The following is an 18,890-nucleotide window of genomic DNA, read 5'->3' on the forward strand; positions in this document are numbered from 1 at the left end:
TAAAAGTTTAGGAAAGGGAAAGATGCATATTTTTTTAAAAAGTTTATTTCTAGCCCTGAAAGAACAAAATTATTGAACAATCATAAAATACAGCAGTTAATGTCAATGTATAACAATTAAATAATTGAACGGGATTAAATTAAAAATAAAAGGCATTATAAAATTTGAAGACAACAGAAAAGACAAACTACTGTCACTTAATTCAATTTCTATCAAAACGAGAAAAAAAAAGCCAATGTGTTCCAACCGAAGATGCTGAATTCCAAACATTAACTGTTTCTCTTAATAAAGAATCAAAGTATGCTTGACAGAATTATCATACATTTCTTTCTGCTCTGTCTTGGCAGCATTCTAGAAGAGAAAGACTTCAGTTCTTTCAAGGCCAAGCCAGTGCTTGCTGCTTCTTTTTAATTCCAGCCTCGTCTACCACAGCATCTTTGCCAGAGAGTTCAATAAATGTGCTGAGAAAAAAGAATGTGTATATATATTTTTTCTTATATACACACATACATACACTATCAAAAAACTGATTTTACCTGTTTAAATGCCTACTGTGGGAGCAGCGGAGACAGGAAGACAATCTGCTTTTTATATTACTATCAAGTTCCACCATAAAAAACCCCGAGTATGAATCAGGATTTTAGCTATAATCTACAATGTTACTTTGACACTGACATTTCACTGAATACGGATCTCAGTATATTTAAAAAGATTTAGATTCAAAAATGGATGCAAATTCTTTAAGCACCTATTTTTTTTTTCCTAATTTTAGCTACTACCTGATCAGATCTAAAATTATTCTGGCTAGAATACAGTATATACAAACATGTATTTAAGTGAGCCCTATAAAGAAATACTCATAGGTAGTTTAAAACTGCTTGTTAAAGGCACAGGCTCGTTTAAAACTGGTGGTTACTAAATAAATTGTAAGCAGCTTAACATTTATATGTTAAAGGGAAGAGAATGAATACTATGTGCCAGGCACTCAAAGATAGAGTTGTATTAGTCTTGGTGTCTTATGCTACACAATTACTCATTTATTATTCTAGGTAGGATACAATGTTCAATGTTTCATAGTTTCCCAGTTTTAACTGTCCCTAAAAGTAGAAGAAAGAAAAGATAACTTTAAGACTACCAGAGAGTCTAAAATATAATAAATACTATAGTTATACTGTGCTAATAACACAAGAGGACTATTAAAGCAACTTTTAGATTTAAATGGGAACTTTCATTCTAGAGTGATAACAAAATGGGTGAATATAAAAGGCAATTATTTAAAAAACATGAGGCCAGGCGCAGTGGCTCACACCTGTAATTGCAGCACTTTGGGAGGCTGAGGTGGGCAGATTGCCTGAGCTCAGGAGTTGGAGACCAGCCTGGGCAACGTGGTGAGACCCCGACTCTACTGAAAACAAAAAATCAGCTCAGTATGGTGGTGAACACCTGTGATCTCAGCTACTCAGGAGTGGAGGCACAAGAATCGCTTGAACCCAGGAAGTAGAAGTTGCAGTGAGCTGAGATCATGCCAGTGCACTGCAGCCTGGGTGACAGAGTAAGACTCTGTCTCAAACAAATAAAAAAAAAAAAAAAAAATCTTGATTCAAATTGTTCTTCCAACAAGTTCTTAACGTTTTAAGTTAAAATTAATAAATCACAATTCTGTGCTCGCTTTGGCAGCACATCTAATAAATCACAATTCTGTTTTGGTTTTACAATTATTTTGTTTAAAAATGACACATTTCAAAATTAACCGAAGTATATTTCTATTGGAGGTTAGTTTATCCAGGTAACTTAAGAATAAACCAAAGTGTATCTCCCTTAATCTAAGAGCCAGGTTGTAATGACAAAAGTCAGTTACCAGCAATGCACGTGCAGGTAACTATCAAAGAAGTTGTAACTATAAATCCCAAACTGCTTCTACCAATTAAAAAGCCCTTTGCTGAGTCACAAGCCTAAAACAAGGCATTGGCACAGTCAACGAATATGGTCTTTGACTTAGGATGGAAGTGTCTTTGAGTGCATGACGGTCACAGTCTTATCATCTAGGTGGTTTTCTATTTCATTGGTAGCATCTTCTTTATCATAATCCATCCAACCATTTATGAAGAATGTTAAAATGTGAAACTCCAGTGGCACTGCAGCTTTCTACCAGAAAAACCAGTTTCTGTAATTCAGTAATAGCTGTTGAAGGCCAATATAGTCCAGAGAGAAATGAAATCAAGAATTATATTGAAAACAGAGACCATTAAGTGCTCTAAATATGTTTCATTAATTATTTTACTCATTTTTCTGAAAACTTTCCTGCTTTATCAATATAAAACAGTCACTTCTCTCCTTATAATTGTATATTAACATAGAGTGGGAATAAAATAATGGAAATAAAACCCTGCTGGTTTCCCCAATGTACACACAACAGCAAAATTATTTTTATTCATGATTTGTACGACTGCAGGGTGGCAAGCAAGGGTGAAGTCAATGGGGGGAACAAAATGCCAGAACCAAACCACAGATATTTGAACAATACCTGCTCCAAAAGCAAAACAACAAATAAAGGAGAGGAGAGGAGAGAGGGAGGGGATGGGAGGGGAGGAGAGAAGAGAGGGCACTCAAATAATTAATGCTACAGGTCTCAGACCTTTCAGAATCTTTAAAAGAAAAAAATTATTGCTATTAACATGCACATATCATTTTTCTTTCTCCAGTTTTTTACATTAATATTCTCTACTTATTTGAAAAGAAAAAACAAAACTAAAATAACTCAACATCTCAAATGATCTATAAATTCACCAAGAAATACTCTGTCACAGAAGCTCTCAAAGATAGTAAAACACTGATAATGATCTGGGACAATGAGACTTCCACAAGAGTCTGTGGTTGATTGGTTATCAGCTGGCTCCTCTGCAACACTAACATTTCTCTTTCATGAATATAATCTTGTCTCACTATATCAAAGCTCACCGAGGTTCCCGTCTGTCACTCTGCCTCTGCTAGTCCCAAATATTTTTCTCCTTTGAATGGGGGGGAGGGGAAAGCTAATTTTAAATTCTGAAAATTCACTGGTTATTGTATTATTTGCCCTGGGAGGGGGGTATGTGTGAGGCGAGAGAGGATTAATGAAAAACAGAAAGAACAAACCTAAACCTAAAATTGCAACATATACAGAAATTTATTTCCAAAATGAAGGGGAAAAAGGAGAGAAGAGGAAGGTAGTGGCACTAACCAAAGTCATAAAGCCCAGGTTGGAACAAGAACAAATCACTTTGGCTCCTAGAGCCAAACCTGAAGAGAAAACAGGCAGAAGGGAAGACAAAATTGGAAGAATTCTATAGTCAATGGGAATCTTTTTCTATCTCAATGATTTAGTTATAAATATAGATTATTAGTCTTCTCTCTATACATGTAACAAATGCCAAACTTAATACCACAAAATTTCTAAAACTGGCTTCTTCACATTTGTTAAAAAAGGTAAAAATCACATACTTTTCTTCCCTTCCTTCAGGTCAAGTTCTGAACTAAAATATTACATGTAACAACAGCTGGTCCTAACTTTTACACAAAGTGAAACTATATAGAGCTCCTTTGCCAACATAAGGAGCTACATAATTTCTATTACACTTGCCTAGGCATGAGAAACTCAAAAGCAGGAAATTAAGGAAAAGGAAAGCTATGAAGGAGAGAAAGAGTAGCAGATGGAACAAATACTCTGAAAAACTCGAATCTGCCATTCAAGTATTAGAAATACCCCAAATGGGACAATGAATGGGATCTATTACAACAAAGTCAGCAAAGTAAAACGCAAATCTCACTCATGATAAATGGCTCTGATAGGCTGTTTGCTGAAAGACCTAAGGCTAGTGATTCAGTCCACAATTCCTTCTGGACCCTCAAGAAGGGGTTCACATGGAAGTCATAATTTTCTTTTTGCAATTTTCTCTTGGTTGTCTTCAGAGAATAGTCATTTGCTTCTTTCATCCAGGTTATGCAGACCATTTCTTTAAACCCCAGAAAGAGTAATAATTTTCATATACTAAAAGGCTTCTTTTAGAAAAGGGAAAAAAGAATATGCAGCCACAGCAGTGATGTTAACGGTTACTCTTCATTGCTTCTTTAGCTGCCATGATCAATGGTGTCAAGCTAGACAGTGGTTTGGCCAGTTTCAGGAAAGGATGCTGCCAGAAAGAAGGGGAAAAATAAATGTATAAGTGCCATTCATCAGGTCAGAAACAATTCTGTTCAATTAAGCCCCAAACACTACTTGTCTATCATAATTTATTTAATAAACTAAACACATATTTCAATACCTTCATAAGACTAACATAATCAATACATTACTTTTAGAGTTGAATAAAAGCAGAATCATTTTAGTCTGACAAATATACATATGCCAGCAATAAACAGGTCTGAGAATTGATAATATGCACAAACTGCACATTATGTTATTGTCAGAATTTTATTCCCAGCAGAAGAAACCCTAAATTGTGGCAGCTGCCATACTGCTGGTGATCAGTGAATAGTGAAATCTAATTATTAGCCCTAGGAAAATGTTCTGTTGGTTACCAAAAAAGTCAACTATTCCACAAAATCAAATCCTTTTAAAATTTACCTGTAATAATTCTTTGGCTGAACCCCTTTTTTCCACATCCATTTCCAAACATCGATTTAAGAAATCCCGAAATATTGGGGAAAGTTTTTCTGGATTCTGAAGTTCTGGGGTTCCATTAGTTGCTATTAGGTACAAGGCCTAAATAAAAAAGAACATCTTTGACATACTTAAGACAGCTCAACAAAGTCATAGAGCACTCTATAAAGTTTATGGACCTCTTTCTTCTTTAAAGATCTCCATAAATACTAAACTGGGGTTATCATTATCGCATTTAAATTTAGATTTGATACTTTCCTCTTCCTGAAGTTGTTTTTCCAAAATCAGATTCACCTTTTTTTTTGGTTATAAATGCAATACACATTGCTTTTGTTTTATTGAGACAGAGTCTTACTCTGTCACACAGGCTGGAGTGCAGTGGTGCAATCTTGACTCACTGCAACCTCTGCCTCCTGGGTTCAAGTGACTCTCCTGCCTCAGCCTCCCGAAGTGCTAGGATTACAGGGGTGAGCCACTGTGCCTGGCCTATATTGCTTTAAAAAACATAAAGCAATGTTAATAATTAAAAATAACCACAATCTCACCATTGACGATCCCGTTCAGTTTTCTCCATTTTTTTTCAAGTCATACATATCATTTAAAACAATGAGATTAAGGCCAGGCACAGTGGCTCATGCCTGTAATCCCAGCACTTTGGGAGGCCGAGGAGGGCAGATTACTTGAGGTCAGAAGTTTGAGACCAGCCTGGCCAACATAGTGAAACCCTGTTTCTCCTAAAAATGCAAAAAAAATTAGTTGGGCATGGTGGTGTGCATCTGTAATCCCAGCTACTTGGGAGAGTGAAGCAGGAGAATCCCTTGAACCTGGGAGGCTGAGGTTGCAGTGAGCTGAGGTTATGCCACTGCACTCCAGCCTGCGTGACAGAGTGAGATTCTGTCTCAAAAACAAAAACCAAAAACCAAATATATCCCAGGTCATCATTACTAGTAACTACCTAGATCTATAAAATTACTGTAATGACTTAAGTAAATATTGCCTTATATGAATGTTTTCTAATTTAATAAACTCCCTTTAGAAAATCCTTACATTTCTAGAAATTGAATTATTATTATTTATTTACTTTTCTTTTGAGACACAGTCTGGCTCTGTTGCCCAGGCCGAAGTGCAGTATTGCGATCTCAGCTCACTGCAACCTCTGCCTTCTGGGTTCAAGCAATTCTCCTGCCTCAGCCTCCTGAGTAGCTGGCATTACAGGTGTGTGCCACCACACCTGGCTAAGTGTTATATTTTTAGTAGAGGCAGGATTTCACCATGTTGGTCAGGCTGGTCTCAAACTGGATTTCTCATCATGGGCTGCATTTTCCCGCTCCTTTGCCTGTCTGGTAAACTTTGACTGGATGTCTGGGTGCTTGCTGGGTCCTGGCTATTCCTATATTCCTACAGATATTCTTCCCCCATTCCATCAGGCAGATAAAGTCTTGTTTTATTTTAATGACTGATCTATGTAATTACCTAGAACCACATGTACAGATGAGAGGGCTACCTTTCTTTCACAGTTTTTTTCCTCCTGGGACAGTCTTAATGATTTTCTCCTTCTAGGCCCAGAGGTACTCTTCATGGAACTACAGGGCTTTTTTGGTCTTAGACCCATGTGCCCTGGCCTGGTCAACCAGAAGCTTCATGAGGCCTTGTCTATCTTCAGCTTGGAATGAGTTCTGAAGAATCTGCTTGTTTTTAAACACGTTCCCCTTTACTTCATATACCGGCTCTGATACATGTGAAGGTCAATCTTCGTAGATTCAGTGTCTTCTTAGCAGCCAGGGCAGAATTCTCATCTTCCTCATCCAGGTTCTTTCTGACATTTGTGCATTAGCAGTTATGCCCATATGCTTGTGGGCCAAGGGAGATTTTTTTTTTTGAGAGAGAACCTCTGTCACCCTTCAAGCGATTCTCCCACCTCAGCCTCCCGAGTAGCTGGGAATACAGGCATGTGCCACTACCCCTGGCTAATTTTTGTATTTTTAGTAGAGATGAGGTTTCACCATGTTAGGCTGGTCACGAATTCCTGACCTCAAGTGATCCCCCAACCTTGGCCTCCCAAAGTCCTGGGATTACAGGCATGAGCCACCTTGCCTAGCCCAAGGTGTTCTGAAGCCTGAGCACACTCCTGGCTGTGGGTGCAGCCTTGAAAATATTCTTTAGCTTTGTACAAGAATGCAGTTAAGTTACTTGAGAACAGATTCTGTTGTCTTTTCTCTCATAATACATCCAGAATCACATCACTTTTTACCACCTCCACTGATACTGTCCTGGTCTAGGCTATCATCACTGCTTGCCTGAATTATTACATCAGCCTCCTAACTGGTCTTCTGCTCTGCCTCTGCCTTCCTCAAGAATCTCTCAACAAAGTAGCCAGAGCAATCCTATTAAAACCTAAGAAGAACAATTTACTCTTCTGCTCAAAACTCTCTAACAGTTTCTCCATTAGGCCTCAAGTAAGAGCCAGAATCCTTTCAAAGGTCTTAGAAGGCACAACAGTCTGGCCTGGTTTCTTCAGATGGACCACATCTCTTGCTGTCTGCTCAGTGTGCTCCAGCTATGCTGCAGTCCTGCATGATCTCTGAAAACACCAGGAACACTCCTGCTTTAGGGCTTCTGCACTTGCTGTGTGTTCTGCTTAGAATGCTTTTCCCTTAGGTAAGTATCGCTCTCTTACTTCCTGTGTCCAACTGTCACTTCAGTAAAGCCCTCCCTATGCGCTCTTTTAATTTTATAATTTATTTTTATTGTATTTTTTTGACAGGGCCTAGCTGTCACCCAAGATGGAGTGCAGTGATATGACAGGAACTCACTGCAACCTTATCTTCCTTGGGCCCAAGAGACCCACCGGCTGAGGCAGGACAGTCCCAATTAGCTGTGACTACAGGCACACACTACCATGCTTGGCTAATATCTAAATTTTTTGTAGAGACGAGGGTCTCACTATGTTGCCTAGGCTGGCCTTTAACTCCTAGGCTCAAGCAATCCTCCTGCCTTGGCCTCCCAAAATGCTGGGATTACAGGCATGAGCCACTGTGCCCACCTCTCCAAGCACTTTTTGAAAGTAAACACCCTAATCTCTTTCCTGCCAGTCTCAGCACTTGAGAGCCCATTATTTAATATATTATAAATTATTATGATTTATTTTCTTTTCCTCTCTTCTTCCACTAGAATATAAAGAATTTTTATGGGTTCTTTTAGCCAGTATTGATTTGAATACCTGCCATGTACTAAGCACTATTCAAAGTGCTGTACTTAGCACATGGCAGGTATTCAAATCAGTACTGGCTAAATGAATGAAAGAAATTAGATGGCTTTAAACATTGTTCTGAAAAGTGGTCTAAGTTAATCACCTCTGTAGAAGTACTTTAAGTGCCCACATAAACCGGAATATTTGGCAACGGGATGGAGGCATTCAGGAAACAGAGGGCCAAACCTAATGCCATCTGCTGTTTGGCTTCTTTCACTTGGCATAATACTTTCAGGGTTCAATGCTGTAACACATATTGGCACTTCTTTCCTTTCTATGACCAAATCATATTCCACTGTTTACCAGGTTTGAATTATTTTAGTGGAAATAATTCAGATTGCATGCAGGTTTTTATATGAATGTATGCTTTTAATTCTTTTGGCTTTGTACCCAACAGAGAACTGCTGGGTCATTTGGTAATTCAGTATTAACTTCATACAGAATTGTCAAATTGTTTTCCAAAGCAGATATACCATTTTATATTTTGCAATGAACGAGGGTTCCAGTTTCTTTATATTCTCTCCAACATTTATTACTGTCCTTTTTACTATAGCCATTCTGAAGTGTTATTTTGTGGAGGTGGGTTTTTTGGTTTGTTTTTGTTTTTGTTTTTTTTTTGAGATGGAATCTTACTCTGTCACCCAGGCTGGAGTGCAGTGGTGCCTTCTTGGCTCACCGCACTGATACCTCCCAGGTTCAAGCAATTCTTTTGCCTCAGCCTCTGATTGTTGAGGTTTTTATTTATATTTCCTTAATAACTGATAATGTTGAGCCACAGATGGTAATTTAGAAGAAGGAGAAGTGGCTGGGCATGGTGGCTCACACCTATAATGCCAGTACCCTGGGAGGTCAAGGCGGGTGGATCAAATGAGGTCGAGTTTGAGACCATCCTGGCCAACATGGCAAAACCCCATTTCTATGAAAAATACAAAAATTAGTTTGGTGTGGTGGCGCATGCCCATAGTCCTAGCTACTCAGGAGGCTGAGGTGGGAGGATCCCTTGAACCCGGGAGGTGGAGGCTGCAGTGAGCCGAGATTGCGCCATTGTACTCTAGCCTGGGCGACAGAGTGGGACCCTGTCTCAAAAAATAAAAAAGTAAAATAAAAGGAGGAGAAGATTTAGAGACAGAGAGGTGCGCCAAACTTCATATGTAAAATACAAAACAACACAGCTTACTACTAACTACTAAAAACCTACAAATTCTTATCTAACACATTAACTACATAAATCAGAGAGCAAATGATTTTTAGATGTGGCGTTAGGGGCAGAAACTAGGTTTTATCAATTTTTTAGCTTAAATTCTTGGACAGTGCCTGGCACATGCAAATTCTAAATAAGTGTTCTAAAGAAAAATACTTAACAAGGCTGGTGTTTAATTGTTCTTACCCTCAAGGGATTTTCATTGAGGTATGGAGGCTCTCCTTCTACCATCTCAATAGCCATGATACCCAGAGACCATATATCAACTTTAGGGCCGTAAGCTTTCCGTGTAACCACCTCTGGTGCCATCCAATATGGTGTTCCGACCATGGTACTGCGTTTGCTCTGCTCAGGAGTGATCTGGGCACAGAAACCAAAGTCAGCTACAAAACAAAACAAAACAGCCAGAGTTAATGGTTTCCATGGATGCTTTTAGCTAAAGAGTTCATTTCAGATGACGTAATTAATTATATTTTGACTATTCAGCCTCTTGTTTTTAAAGATTTTATTAATAAAGTAAATCAGAATGAGTTCAAAATATTTTTGTGAAGCAACATTCTCTCACATTTTACTTTTATTTGCCACAAGCAGAGCCCAAATTACCAGGAGGCCTTTTATTCTGAGTAATTCATTCTATCCTAAAAAATTCAATACAATTGAAAGAGGCCTAAGAAAAATTAAAGCAAAGGTAGACACCAAAACTAAATGCAGTGAATCAGACAAAGGTCAGGATGTGGAAACTACTTTGTCTTTTTAATTTTAATTTTACAATTTTTTTGTAGAGATAGAGTTTCCCTATGTTGCCTAGGCTGGTCTTAACTCCTGGGCAACACAGGGAGTGATCTTCCCACCTTGGCCTCCCAAAGTGTTGGGACTGCAAGTGTCAGCCACCACACCCAGCTGTAAACTAGTCTGGAATAAAACAAACAGAAGCTAGAATCACTAAACATCCATCTCAGCAGAGGGCCTAGAAAAAGAACACACTGAACTGCAACAAGTGGTAAGATCATCACCAGCATTATCTTCTCAACCATCTCATTTGTAATGGAGGTGTAGATGCCTAGTATAGTACCCAATGTTAATTTAGTGCTAAAGTCAGGATTGGTATTTAGAATTCTTTCTTATACTGTTGAAACCATTTTATTCCATATGTTAACATTTAGGTTTGTAAGCTTTAGACTGTTTGTTATCTATGTATATATGTATGAACATCTATGAACTCTTTGGTTTATATGACCCAATTAGGATATTCTGTAAACTGTTTTGTAAAACAATATTTAAAGAGATCTTCCCATATCAGTACATTTATTTGCCTATTTACATTTTTATTTTTATAGTTTTTGCCACAGGGTTTCACTCAGTCACTCATGCTGAGTTTTGGCTCACTGCAACCTATGCCTCTGTGCTCAAGCCATCCTCCTGCCTCAGTCTCCCGAGCAGCTGGGACTAGAGGTGCCTGTCACCATGCTCAGCTAACTGTTGTATTTTTAGCAGAGATGGAGTCTCGCCATGTCACTCAGTCAGGTCTGGAACTCTTGGGCTCAAGCAATCCACCTGCCTCGGCCTCCCAAAGTGCTTGGATTATAGGTGAGTCACCGCACCAGGCCTGCCTCATCTTAAAAACTATACAGAATATAAAAATATGTTAATTTGTTTAATTATTCCCTTACTGCTCAACACTTTGATAGCTTTGATTTTTCTTTACAATGTTGCAGACAGCATCCTTGTACTTACTGTGGTATGTAAGATCAATAATTGCATAGGACAGAATTCTAAGAGAGTAACTGTTAGGTCAAATAATACTTCTAGCTAAAATCAGTATTTAAAACAAGCCAGGTACTGTTTAAGTACCTTATAAGAATTAAAATATTTAATCTTCATGGTAACCCTATGAGATAGGTACCTTTATTATTACAATTATTCCCATTTTACAAATAGGGAAACTGAAGCATACCTATAAAGATAACTTATCCAAGTTATTCACCTAGTAAATGGCAGAGCCAAAAAAAAAAAAAAAAAAGTCATCCAAAACTTTGATTCAATTTTATGTGTATTCACCAAAAATCTATGAGAGCTTCCCCATTAAGTTTACTTAAAAATATGCAATAATGGCTGGGCGCGGTGGCTTATGCCTGTAATCCCAGCATTTTGGGAGGCTGAGACGAGTGGTTTACAAGGTCAGGTGTTCAAGATCAGTCTGACCAACATGGTCAAACCCCGTCTTTACTAAAAATACAAAAAAATTAGCCAAGCGTGGTGGCATGCACCTGTAATGCCAGCTACTCAGGAGGCTGAGGCAGGAGAACTGCTTGAACATGGGAGGCAGAGGTTGCAGTGAGTCAAGATCGCACCACTGCACTGCAGCTTGGGTGACAGAGAGAGACTCTGTCTCAATAAAACAAAAAAAACCATAGCCGGGCATGGTGGCTCATGGCTGTAACCCCAGCACCTTGGGAGGCCAAGGTGGGAGGATCACCTGAGGTTGGAAGTTCGCAACCAGCCTGATCAACATGGATCTACTAAAAATAAAAATTAGCCAGGCGTGGTGGCAGGTGCCTAAAATCCCAGCTACCTGGGAGGCTTCGGCAGGAGAATTGCTTGAACCCAGGAGGCAAAGGTTGCAGTAAGGTGAGATTGAGCCATTGCACTCCAGCCTGGGCAACAAGAGCAAAACTCCATCACACACATACACATATGCAATCTTATATTCTGACCATCTGATTGAGTAACCTTTTTTTTTTTGAGACAGAGTTTTGCTCTGTTGGCCAAGCTGGAGTGCAGTGGCATGATCTTGGGCTCACTGCAACCTCCATCTCCCACGTTCAAGCAATTCTCCTGCCTCAGCCTCCTTGAGTAGCTGTGATTACAGGTGTGTACCACCATGCCTGGCTAATTTTTGTATTTTTAGTAGAGATGGGGTTTCGCCATGTTGGCCAGGCTGGTCTCAAGCTCCTAAACTCAGGTGATCCACCTGCCTCAGCCTCCAAAAATACTGGGATTCCAGGCATGAGCCACCACACCCAGCCGTGATTGAATAACTTTTGGAGTATGTAGTTTAAAAAAAAAAAAAAGATGTTAAAAAAGGAACCTAACTGTATTGAAGAACAGAAGAAAAGTTTTTGATATCTTGATACAAGAAGTGCCTTGAATTTTATAGAGTTTGAGAGACCTCAGTAAGGGTTCCTGAATCCTTCAGTGGGCTAGTTCTCAGAGCCAAGTAGAGATTATAGCCAGCAGAGGAGAGAGGCTTGGGACTTTTTTTTCATAACTCTACATACAGAAGATAAGTAGAGAAAGTGATTTAAATGGGATTAATTTCCCTTGTTATCACTGGGATCAGGATCATATACCCCTCTCCTCTGAATAGGCCATGCAGTACAAAACTTAAAGGCTGAACGTGAGAAAAACTGTAACAGATGGCAGAAACAAACTCAAGTTTATCTCTGTAAGACAGCATCAACATTACGACAGTCCCAGACACTACTCCTTAGCACTTTACATTTTAATCCTCCAAAGAATTCTCTGAAATAGGCATATTTTTGGCTAAAATTATTCAGAAAGTAGTAGCAGATATGCTAATTAAACCTAGGCTGTCCAGTTCAGAGTCCATATTCTTTCTTTACCTCTAGATAAGACACTACTTAATAATGTCCTTACTAGTCCTTTCTCTGCCGCTGATTAGTTAAAACCCTCAGAGTATCACTCAGTTTTCAAAGGTCTCACCTCTTCCTATATTAAATCATTATTAATCCTTGCATTGCTCAAGAAAAATTTTTAATTAAACAAAAGGCAGAACATAATAAATAATTATTAATTGTCCAATTGTTACTCACTAAGTTTAACTGATCCTTCCATTCCCAAAAGTACATTGTCACTTTTGATATCTCTGTGGATCACTTGATTAGCATGTAAAAACTCCAATGCCTGTAAACACTGAACAGAAGAAAAACACCTATTAATGAAATAGTCCCTGAAAAGACACAAGAAAGTTCACATGCAGTAGTTATGGCCTGAGTACTGCTTCTAGTACCCAGCAGAAGACCCTCCCATACTTATATTTACAAAGAATAAAAAAATCCTCTTTTATATACAAAGTTATGAAAAGCAATTAGATCCCCTCCTTAGAGTTTTATATAAGAAAACAAAATTTTTTAAAAAGTCAGTAGATCCCCTCCTATCTTCTGATGTTATTCAGAGATACTGCTTGGCTGAGTCTGTATAATTTCTTGCCTCTTGGCCAGGTGAGGTAGGCAGATCAGTTGAGGTCAAAAGTTTGAGACCAGTCTGGCCAACATGGTGAAACCCCGTCTCTCTAAAAAATACAAAAATTAGCTAGGTGTGGCCGGGTGCACTTTGGGAGGTCAAGGCAGGTAGATCCCCTGAGTTCAGTAGTTCGAGACCGGCCTGGCCAATGTGGCAAAATCGTGTGTCTGCTAAAAATACAAAAAAATTAGCTGGGTATGGTGGTGCATGCCTGTAAGCCCAGCTACTCGAGAGGCTGAAGTAGCAGAATCGCTTGAAGGCAGGAGGTAGAGTTTGCAGTGAGCCAAGATCGTGCCCCTGCACTCCCGCCTGGGTGACAGAGCAAGACTTGGTCTCAAAAAAAAAAATTATTGCCTCTTGCAGGTTTAAATGCCTAAAGATATACAACACTTGGTAAACACGCACAGGCTCTTCAGAAATCATTTCAACAGGCTCAGTGCGATGGCTCACACCTGTAATTGCAGCACTTTGGGAGACTGAGGTGGGCAGATCACAAGGCTAGTAGTTCAAGAACAGCCTGAGCAACACGGTGAAACGCCATCTCTTACTAAAAATACAAAAAAATTTAGCCGGGCATGGTGGTGACTGCCTTTAATTCCAGCTACTTGGGGGGCTGAGGCAGGAGAATTGCATGAACTTGGGAGGCAGAGGTTGCAGTGAACCAAGATCGCACCACTGGGCTCCAGCCTGGGCAATAGAGTGAGACCCTGTCTAAAAAAAAAATAAAAAAAAAGAAAGAAAGAAAGAAAAAAGAAAAAATATGTATCATTTCAATAGTAATGAAAAAAACCTTGTGATCACTCCCATTTGAATATGAGATACTCAGAAGGCTAATCAATGTGAGCCACTGAGAACTGGGTAAAATTCTGGGTGGCCTGATTCCATTTAGCTGTTCACCAGAGATAAGATGTTCTTCTATGCTGGATTTTATATTAAGCTGTATCTATAACTTGGACATGAATGATTAAAGAATAACTTTCCTCTTACGCCATATTTCAGAAAGCACTGAATCACAAAGTGAGGATAAACTCCTCCCTTCCTTAAAATTGAGAATGAAATGGCATTTAAAAAATCTGCTTATGGCTGGGCGCAGTGGCTCATGCTTGTAATCCTCGCACTTTTGGGAGGCCGAGTGGGTGGATCACCTGAGGTTGGGAGTTCGAGACCAGCCTGATCAACATGGAGAAACCCTGCCTCTACTAAAAATACAAAAAATTAGCCAGGCAATGATGGCACATGCCTGTAATCCCAGCTACTAGGGAGGCTGAGGTAGGAGAATCACTTGAGCCCGGGAGGCGGAGGTTGCAGTGAGCCAAGATCATGCCATTGCACTCTAGCCTGGGCAACAAGAGTGAAACTCCGTCTCAAAAATAGTAACAGTAATAATCTGCTTACTCTGGTGTTTTTGAATATAAACTAAGGATATAAGTTAGCTGTGCTTTTATTTCTTACTCCCATCAGAGTAGAACAAAGTCTGTACAACTAAAAATCTCATCCAAAATCTTCTACTAGTCATTCAAGGAAAACAAATTGGGTATTACCACATTACATTTATCAGGCAATAATCAGATTCAAAGCTCCAGAAAAATACTTGTACAAATAAATAGAAACAAACTTCTCACAATTAAAAAGTTCTGGCACACAAAAGAAAACCCAAGCGAATGGTAATTAGAGGAACTCCCAAAATTAATTTTTGTATCAATTACAAAGAAATGTATTAGAAAAAACAAAATTAAGTATAAATAGGTAAATTCTTGTTTTTTATCAGCTTTTCAGTGACCAAGCATCCATTGCTAAGGAATATATTTTACTAACACTCCATTCAAGAGTTATTTCCTCCCTTAAACCAAAGAGTTACTATTCCTCAGTTAGAATACAACTCAGAATTAAAATTTTCCAAAGAATATTTTTAACACCTTAATGAAAGATAGAAAAGGGAAATACATATGTATTGTCCTTACAAGAACAAAGTTTGTAAATTACTTATGTGTCACTGAAGAACTATTGAAAGCCAAATCACAGAAAACACAATATAGTCTTATAAATTAAAAATTTGCCCTTTGTGACAGTGATTCCTATGCTATTAGAGATTTCAATGACAACAAGCAAATCATTAGCTCAAATCTCATCTGTAGAAAAAGCTTAGATATAGGTGGAAAAACGAAGGCTTATTTTGGCTTAAATTGGCAACTTGGCAGAATCCTACTGGCTTAAGCTAACAGCATGTCTAGATATTCATTAATATAAAGAAATGACCAGTTTTATCACCATTAGTGAAATCAATGAAGGCAGACACAGACTTACTGATACTTAAGGTGAATATGTGTCACACCTGAGATAGTTCTAGCTTCCACTATTGAGTTGTGTATTTCTATTTTGTGTTTGGAGACAGAGTCTTACTCTGTCGCCAGGCTGGAGTGCGGTGGTGCCATCTCGGCCTACTGCAATCTCCACCTCCCAGGTTCAAGTGATTCTCCTGCCTCAGCCTTCTGAGTACCTGGGACTACAGGTGCCCACCACCATGCCCAGCTAATTTTTCTATTTTCAGTAGAGATGGGGTTTCACCATGTTGGCCTGGATGGTCTCAATCTCTTGACCTCGTGATCTGCCTGCCTTGGCCTCCCAAAGTGCTGTACTGGGATAACAGACAAGAGCCACCGTGCCTGGCCTTTTTTTTTTTTTTTTTTTTTTTCCTGAGATGGAGTCTCACTCTGTCACCAGGCTAAAGTGCAATAGTGCAATCTTGGCTCACTGCAACCTCCATATCCCTGGCTCAAGCAATTCTCCTGCCTCAGCCTCCCAAGTAGCTGGGATTATAGGTGCATGCCACCATGCCCAGCTAATTTTTGTATTTTTAGTAGAGATGGGGTTTCACTATGTTGGTCTTGAACTCCTAACCTCAGGCAATCCACCCTCCCAAAGTGCTGGGATTACAGGCATGAGCCACTGCTTTCAGCTGAGAGGTGTATTTCTAATGGTATGCCTTTTTAATCTCAAAAGTGTCTGGTTTGGATAGTAAATGTTCATCATCACTCTACCAGAATTTCCCTGTGAATAGATCTTCAAAGGTCCACAATTCATTCCCAAATTCTCTCTCTTTTTTTTTTTTTTGAGACGGAGTCTTGCTCTGTCACTCAGGCTGGAGTGCAGTGGTGTGATCTCAGCTCACTGCAACCTCTGTCTCCTGGGTTCAAGAGATTCTCCTGCCTCAGCCTTTTGACCTGGGACTATAAGTGAGTGCCACCATGCCCAGCTAAATTTTTTATATTTCTACTAGAGACAGAGTTTCAGCATGTTAGCCAGGATGGTGTCAATCTCCTGGCTTGTGATCCACCTGCCTTGGCCTCCCAAAGTGTTGGGATTACAGGCGTGAGCCACCATGCCCGGCCTCCAAATTATTTTATACCTGAAGGAAAGGGCTGAAATGCTTGTGTAGAATGAAATGGTATGAAGATGGAGTAACTTGCAGAGAATGTGTACAGAGAAAGCACTTCCCACAATAACAATCACCTGTGCAGGAAAATTTCCATTTGCTCACTTCTTGCTAACCACATATCGCTCTAACATATCAAGAAGGAAGCAAACCTACCTCTCTGCATACAGCAGCAATCTGTGCTTCATCCATGCAGGTTTCTGTTACAACATCAGTAAGTGACCCACCAGCAAGGTACTCCATTACCACAAACAATTCATCTCCTACCAGGTAACTAAAAAAAGAACATACCAAATAGTCACACTTTTATTTTTTCTAAACACATAGTATTCTATGTTGAAGAATTCAGATATTAAATACCCTAATAATAAAACCAGATAGCTGGTAGCTTGAGAGTTAGAAGAAAACTGGAAAGCTGCTATGTAACAGCACAGAAAAATAACTGAGGTTATGATCCTGAATCACTTTAAAGTTATAGTTTGCCCACAATTGTAGTTTGAGTATGCACATAGATCATTCGAGTAAAATAATCCTACAATACAGAAATTACTTGTCCTGTTTTAGAGGTAAAGAGACAAAGGCTTGAAAAGGTTAAATGACTCATCCAAGGTAACATAGCTATTAATAGTAAGTGACAAAACAAGAATCTGAAGCCAAGTATCAGTGATTCCAAATCCCATGACTTATCTTAACCACCACACTATGTTGACTTGAAATATTATTTTAAAAAGCAGGGAACTGTACTTAAAAAGTTCATTTCTATGAACATGTTCCCCATAACTAGGACTAAAGTCTTGAAACTATTACTTTTCCTCATTCTAAACAAATTTAAATATGGAAGAAAATCACTTATAATCACCTCTATCTTCAATGAAACCACGGTTATCATTTTCAAGTAATCTTCTCTCATTTGTGTATGTAACTGGTTTTTAAAAAGCAGCTGTAATAATATACACCATTTTCTTTTTGTGTGTGTGTGATGGAGTCTCATTCTGTTGCCCAGGCTGGAGTACAGTGGTGTGATCTCAGCTCACTGCAACTTCGCCTCCTGGATTCAAGTGATTCTCCTTCCTCAGCCTCCTGAGTAGCTGGGATTACATGTGTGAGCCACTACATCTGGCCAATATACATCATTTTCTATTCTTTTTGGTCTGTTGTTTAACATGAATTCCTAAGCTAAATGAGGTTTTGATAGATAGACAATTTGTCCACGAAGGATAGCATTTGAAATAAAAATTTATCTACAAGTTTTGACCAGTCCTCTCTGATAATCAAAACATGAATCACAGCCAACCATTCTTGTTTTCGCTTCAGGTCATTTGCAATGAATATAAACACCACCAGCTATGGCCCTCATTTAACTGCCTTCTCTCACTTGCCAAGTAATAACTTTGTAGAGAAAAAACCTTCTAAAACTGCAATGTGTTATTTTTACTTGTCCTCTTCCTTCTTCAATCTTATTTCTCAGCACTGACAGTTTCTTCTGAAGTGGCTAACCCTTCAAACCATGGGATATAAAATGTCTACACTTTTATTCCAATGTTTAAGAAATATTCATGTTTACCTGTCCAAGAAGTTAACTATGTTGGGATTTTTTAATTCTTTCATCACCAGAATCTCATTAATGATCAATTCCTTCTTTGGCTGTTTCTGTAAATTAATCTGTTTGATAGCAACCTATAATAAAAACAGAATTGAAAAAAATCAGGCCTATGAATTCTCTTAGAAAATTACAAACACCAGCCAGTTAATAATTTAATTTATGGTACATACGTTGTATTACACAATACAATACTATTACTCAGAGCTAGTACTTTTACTTCAAAACTGCCTATGCACAATGCTTTGGAATGTATAGAGCCTAAACATTTTTAGATTTCTCTTGATTAATCCACCCACAGTCAATCCAGCACTAAGAATTAATCCTCTTTTCACTTCAAGCTGATAAAACAATTGTTAAATATTTGCTTGTTTATGACATTAAACTCACAATTCTTTGTTCTCCTTAATGACAGAAGTGCTATAAATACATAGAGCAATTCTTACAACATGTTCAACTTAAGAGATTCCTATTGATTCTTCTCAGCTTTATCTAGTTTCCACC

At 38.7% G+C, this 18,890-nt stretch overlaps 1 protein-coding gene across 2 annotated transcripts in view; it reads right to left on the reverse strand.

Annotated features, from left to right (window-relative positions):
* Window positions 1-2,406: 2,406 nt before the first annotated feature.
* Window positions 2,407-18,890, reverse strand: part of PAK2 (p21 (RAC1) activated kinase 2) — an 85,663-nt gene continuing 69,179 nt past the window's right edge. For both annotated transcript variants that reach the window (XM_078350585.1, XM_054245518.2), the window contains exons 10-15: window positions 18,351-18,463; window positions 16,943-17,060; window positions 12,924-13,023; window positions 9,277-9,473; window positions 4,604-4,741; window positions 2,407-4,169 (exon numbers count right to left, since the gene is read on the reverse strand). In XM_078350585.1, the coding sequence (XP_078206711.1) occupies window positions 4,083-4,169; window positions 4,604-4,741; window positions 9,277-9,473; window positions 12,924-13,023; window positions 16,943-17,060; window positions 18,351-18,463 (753 nt within the window). In that variant the 3' untranslated portion in view covers window positions 2,407-4,082. The remainder of the gene's footprint in view (window positions 4,170-4,603; window positions 4,742-9,276; window positions 9,474-12,923; window positions 13,024-16,942; window positions 17,061-18,350; window positions 18,464-18,890) is intronic.

Source organism: Callithrix jacchus, chromosome 15, assembly GCF_049354715.1.
Source record: "Callithrix jacchus isolate 240 chromosome 15, calJac240_pri, whole genome shotgun sequence".
Taxonomy (NCBI): domain Eukaryota; kingdom Metazoa; phylum Chordata; class Mammalia; order Primates; family Cebidae; genus Callithrix; species Callithrix jacchus.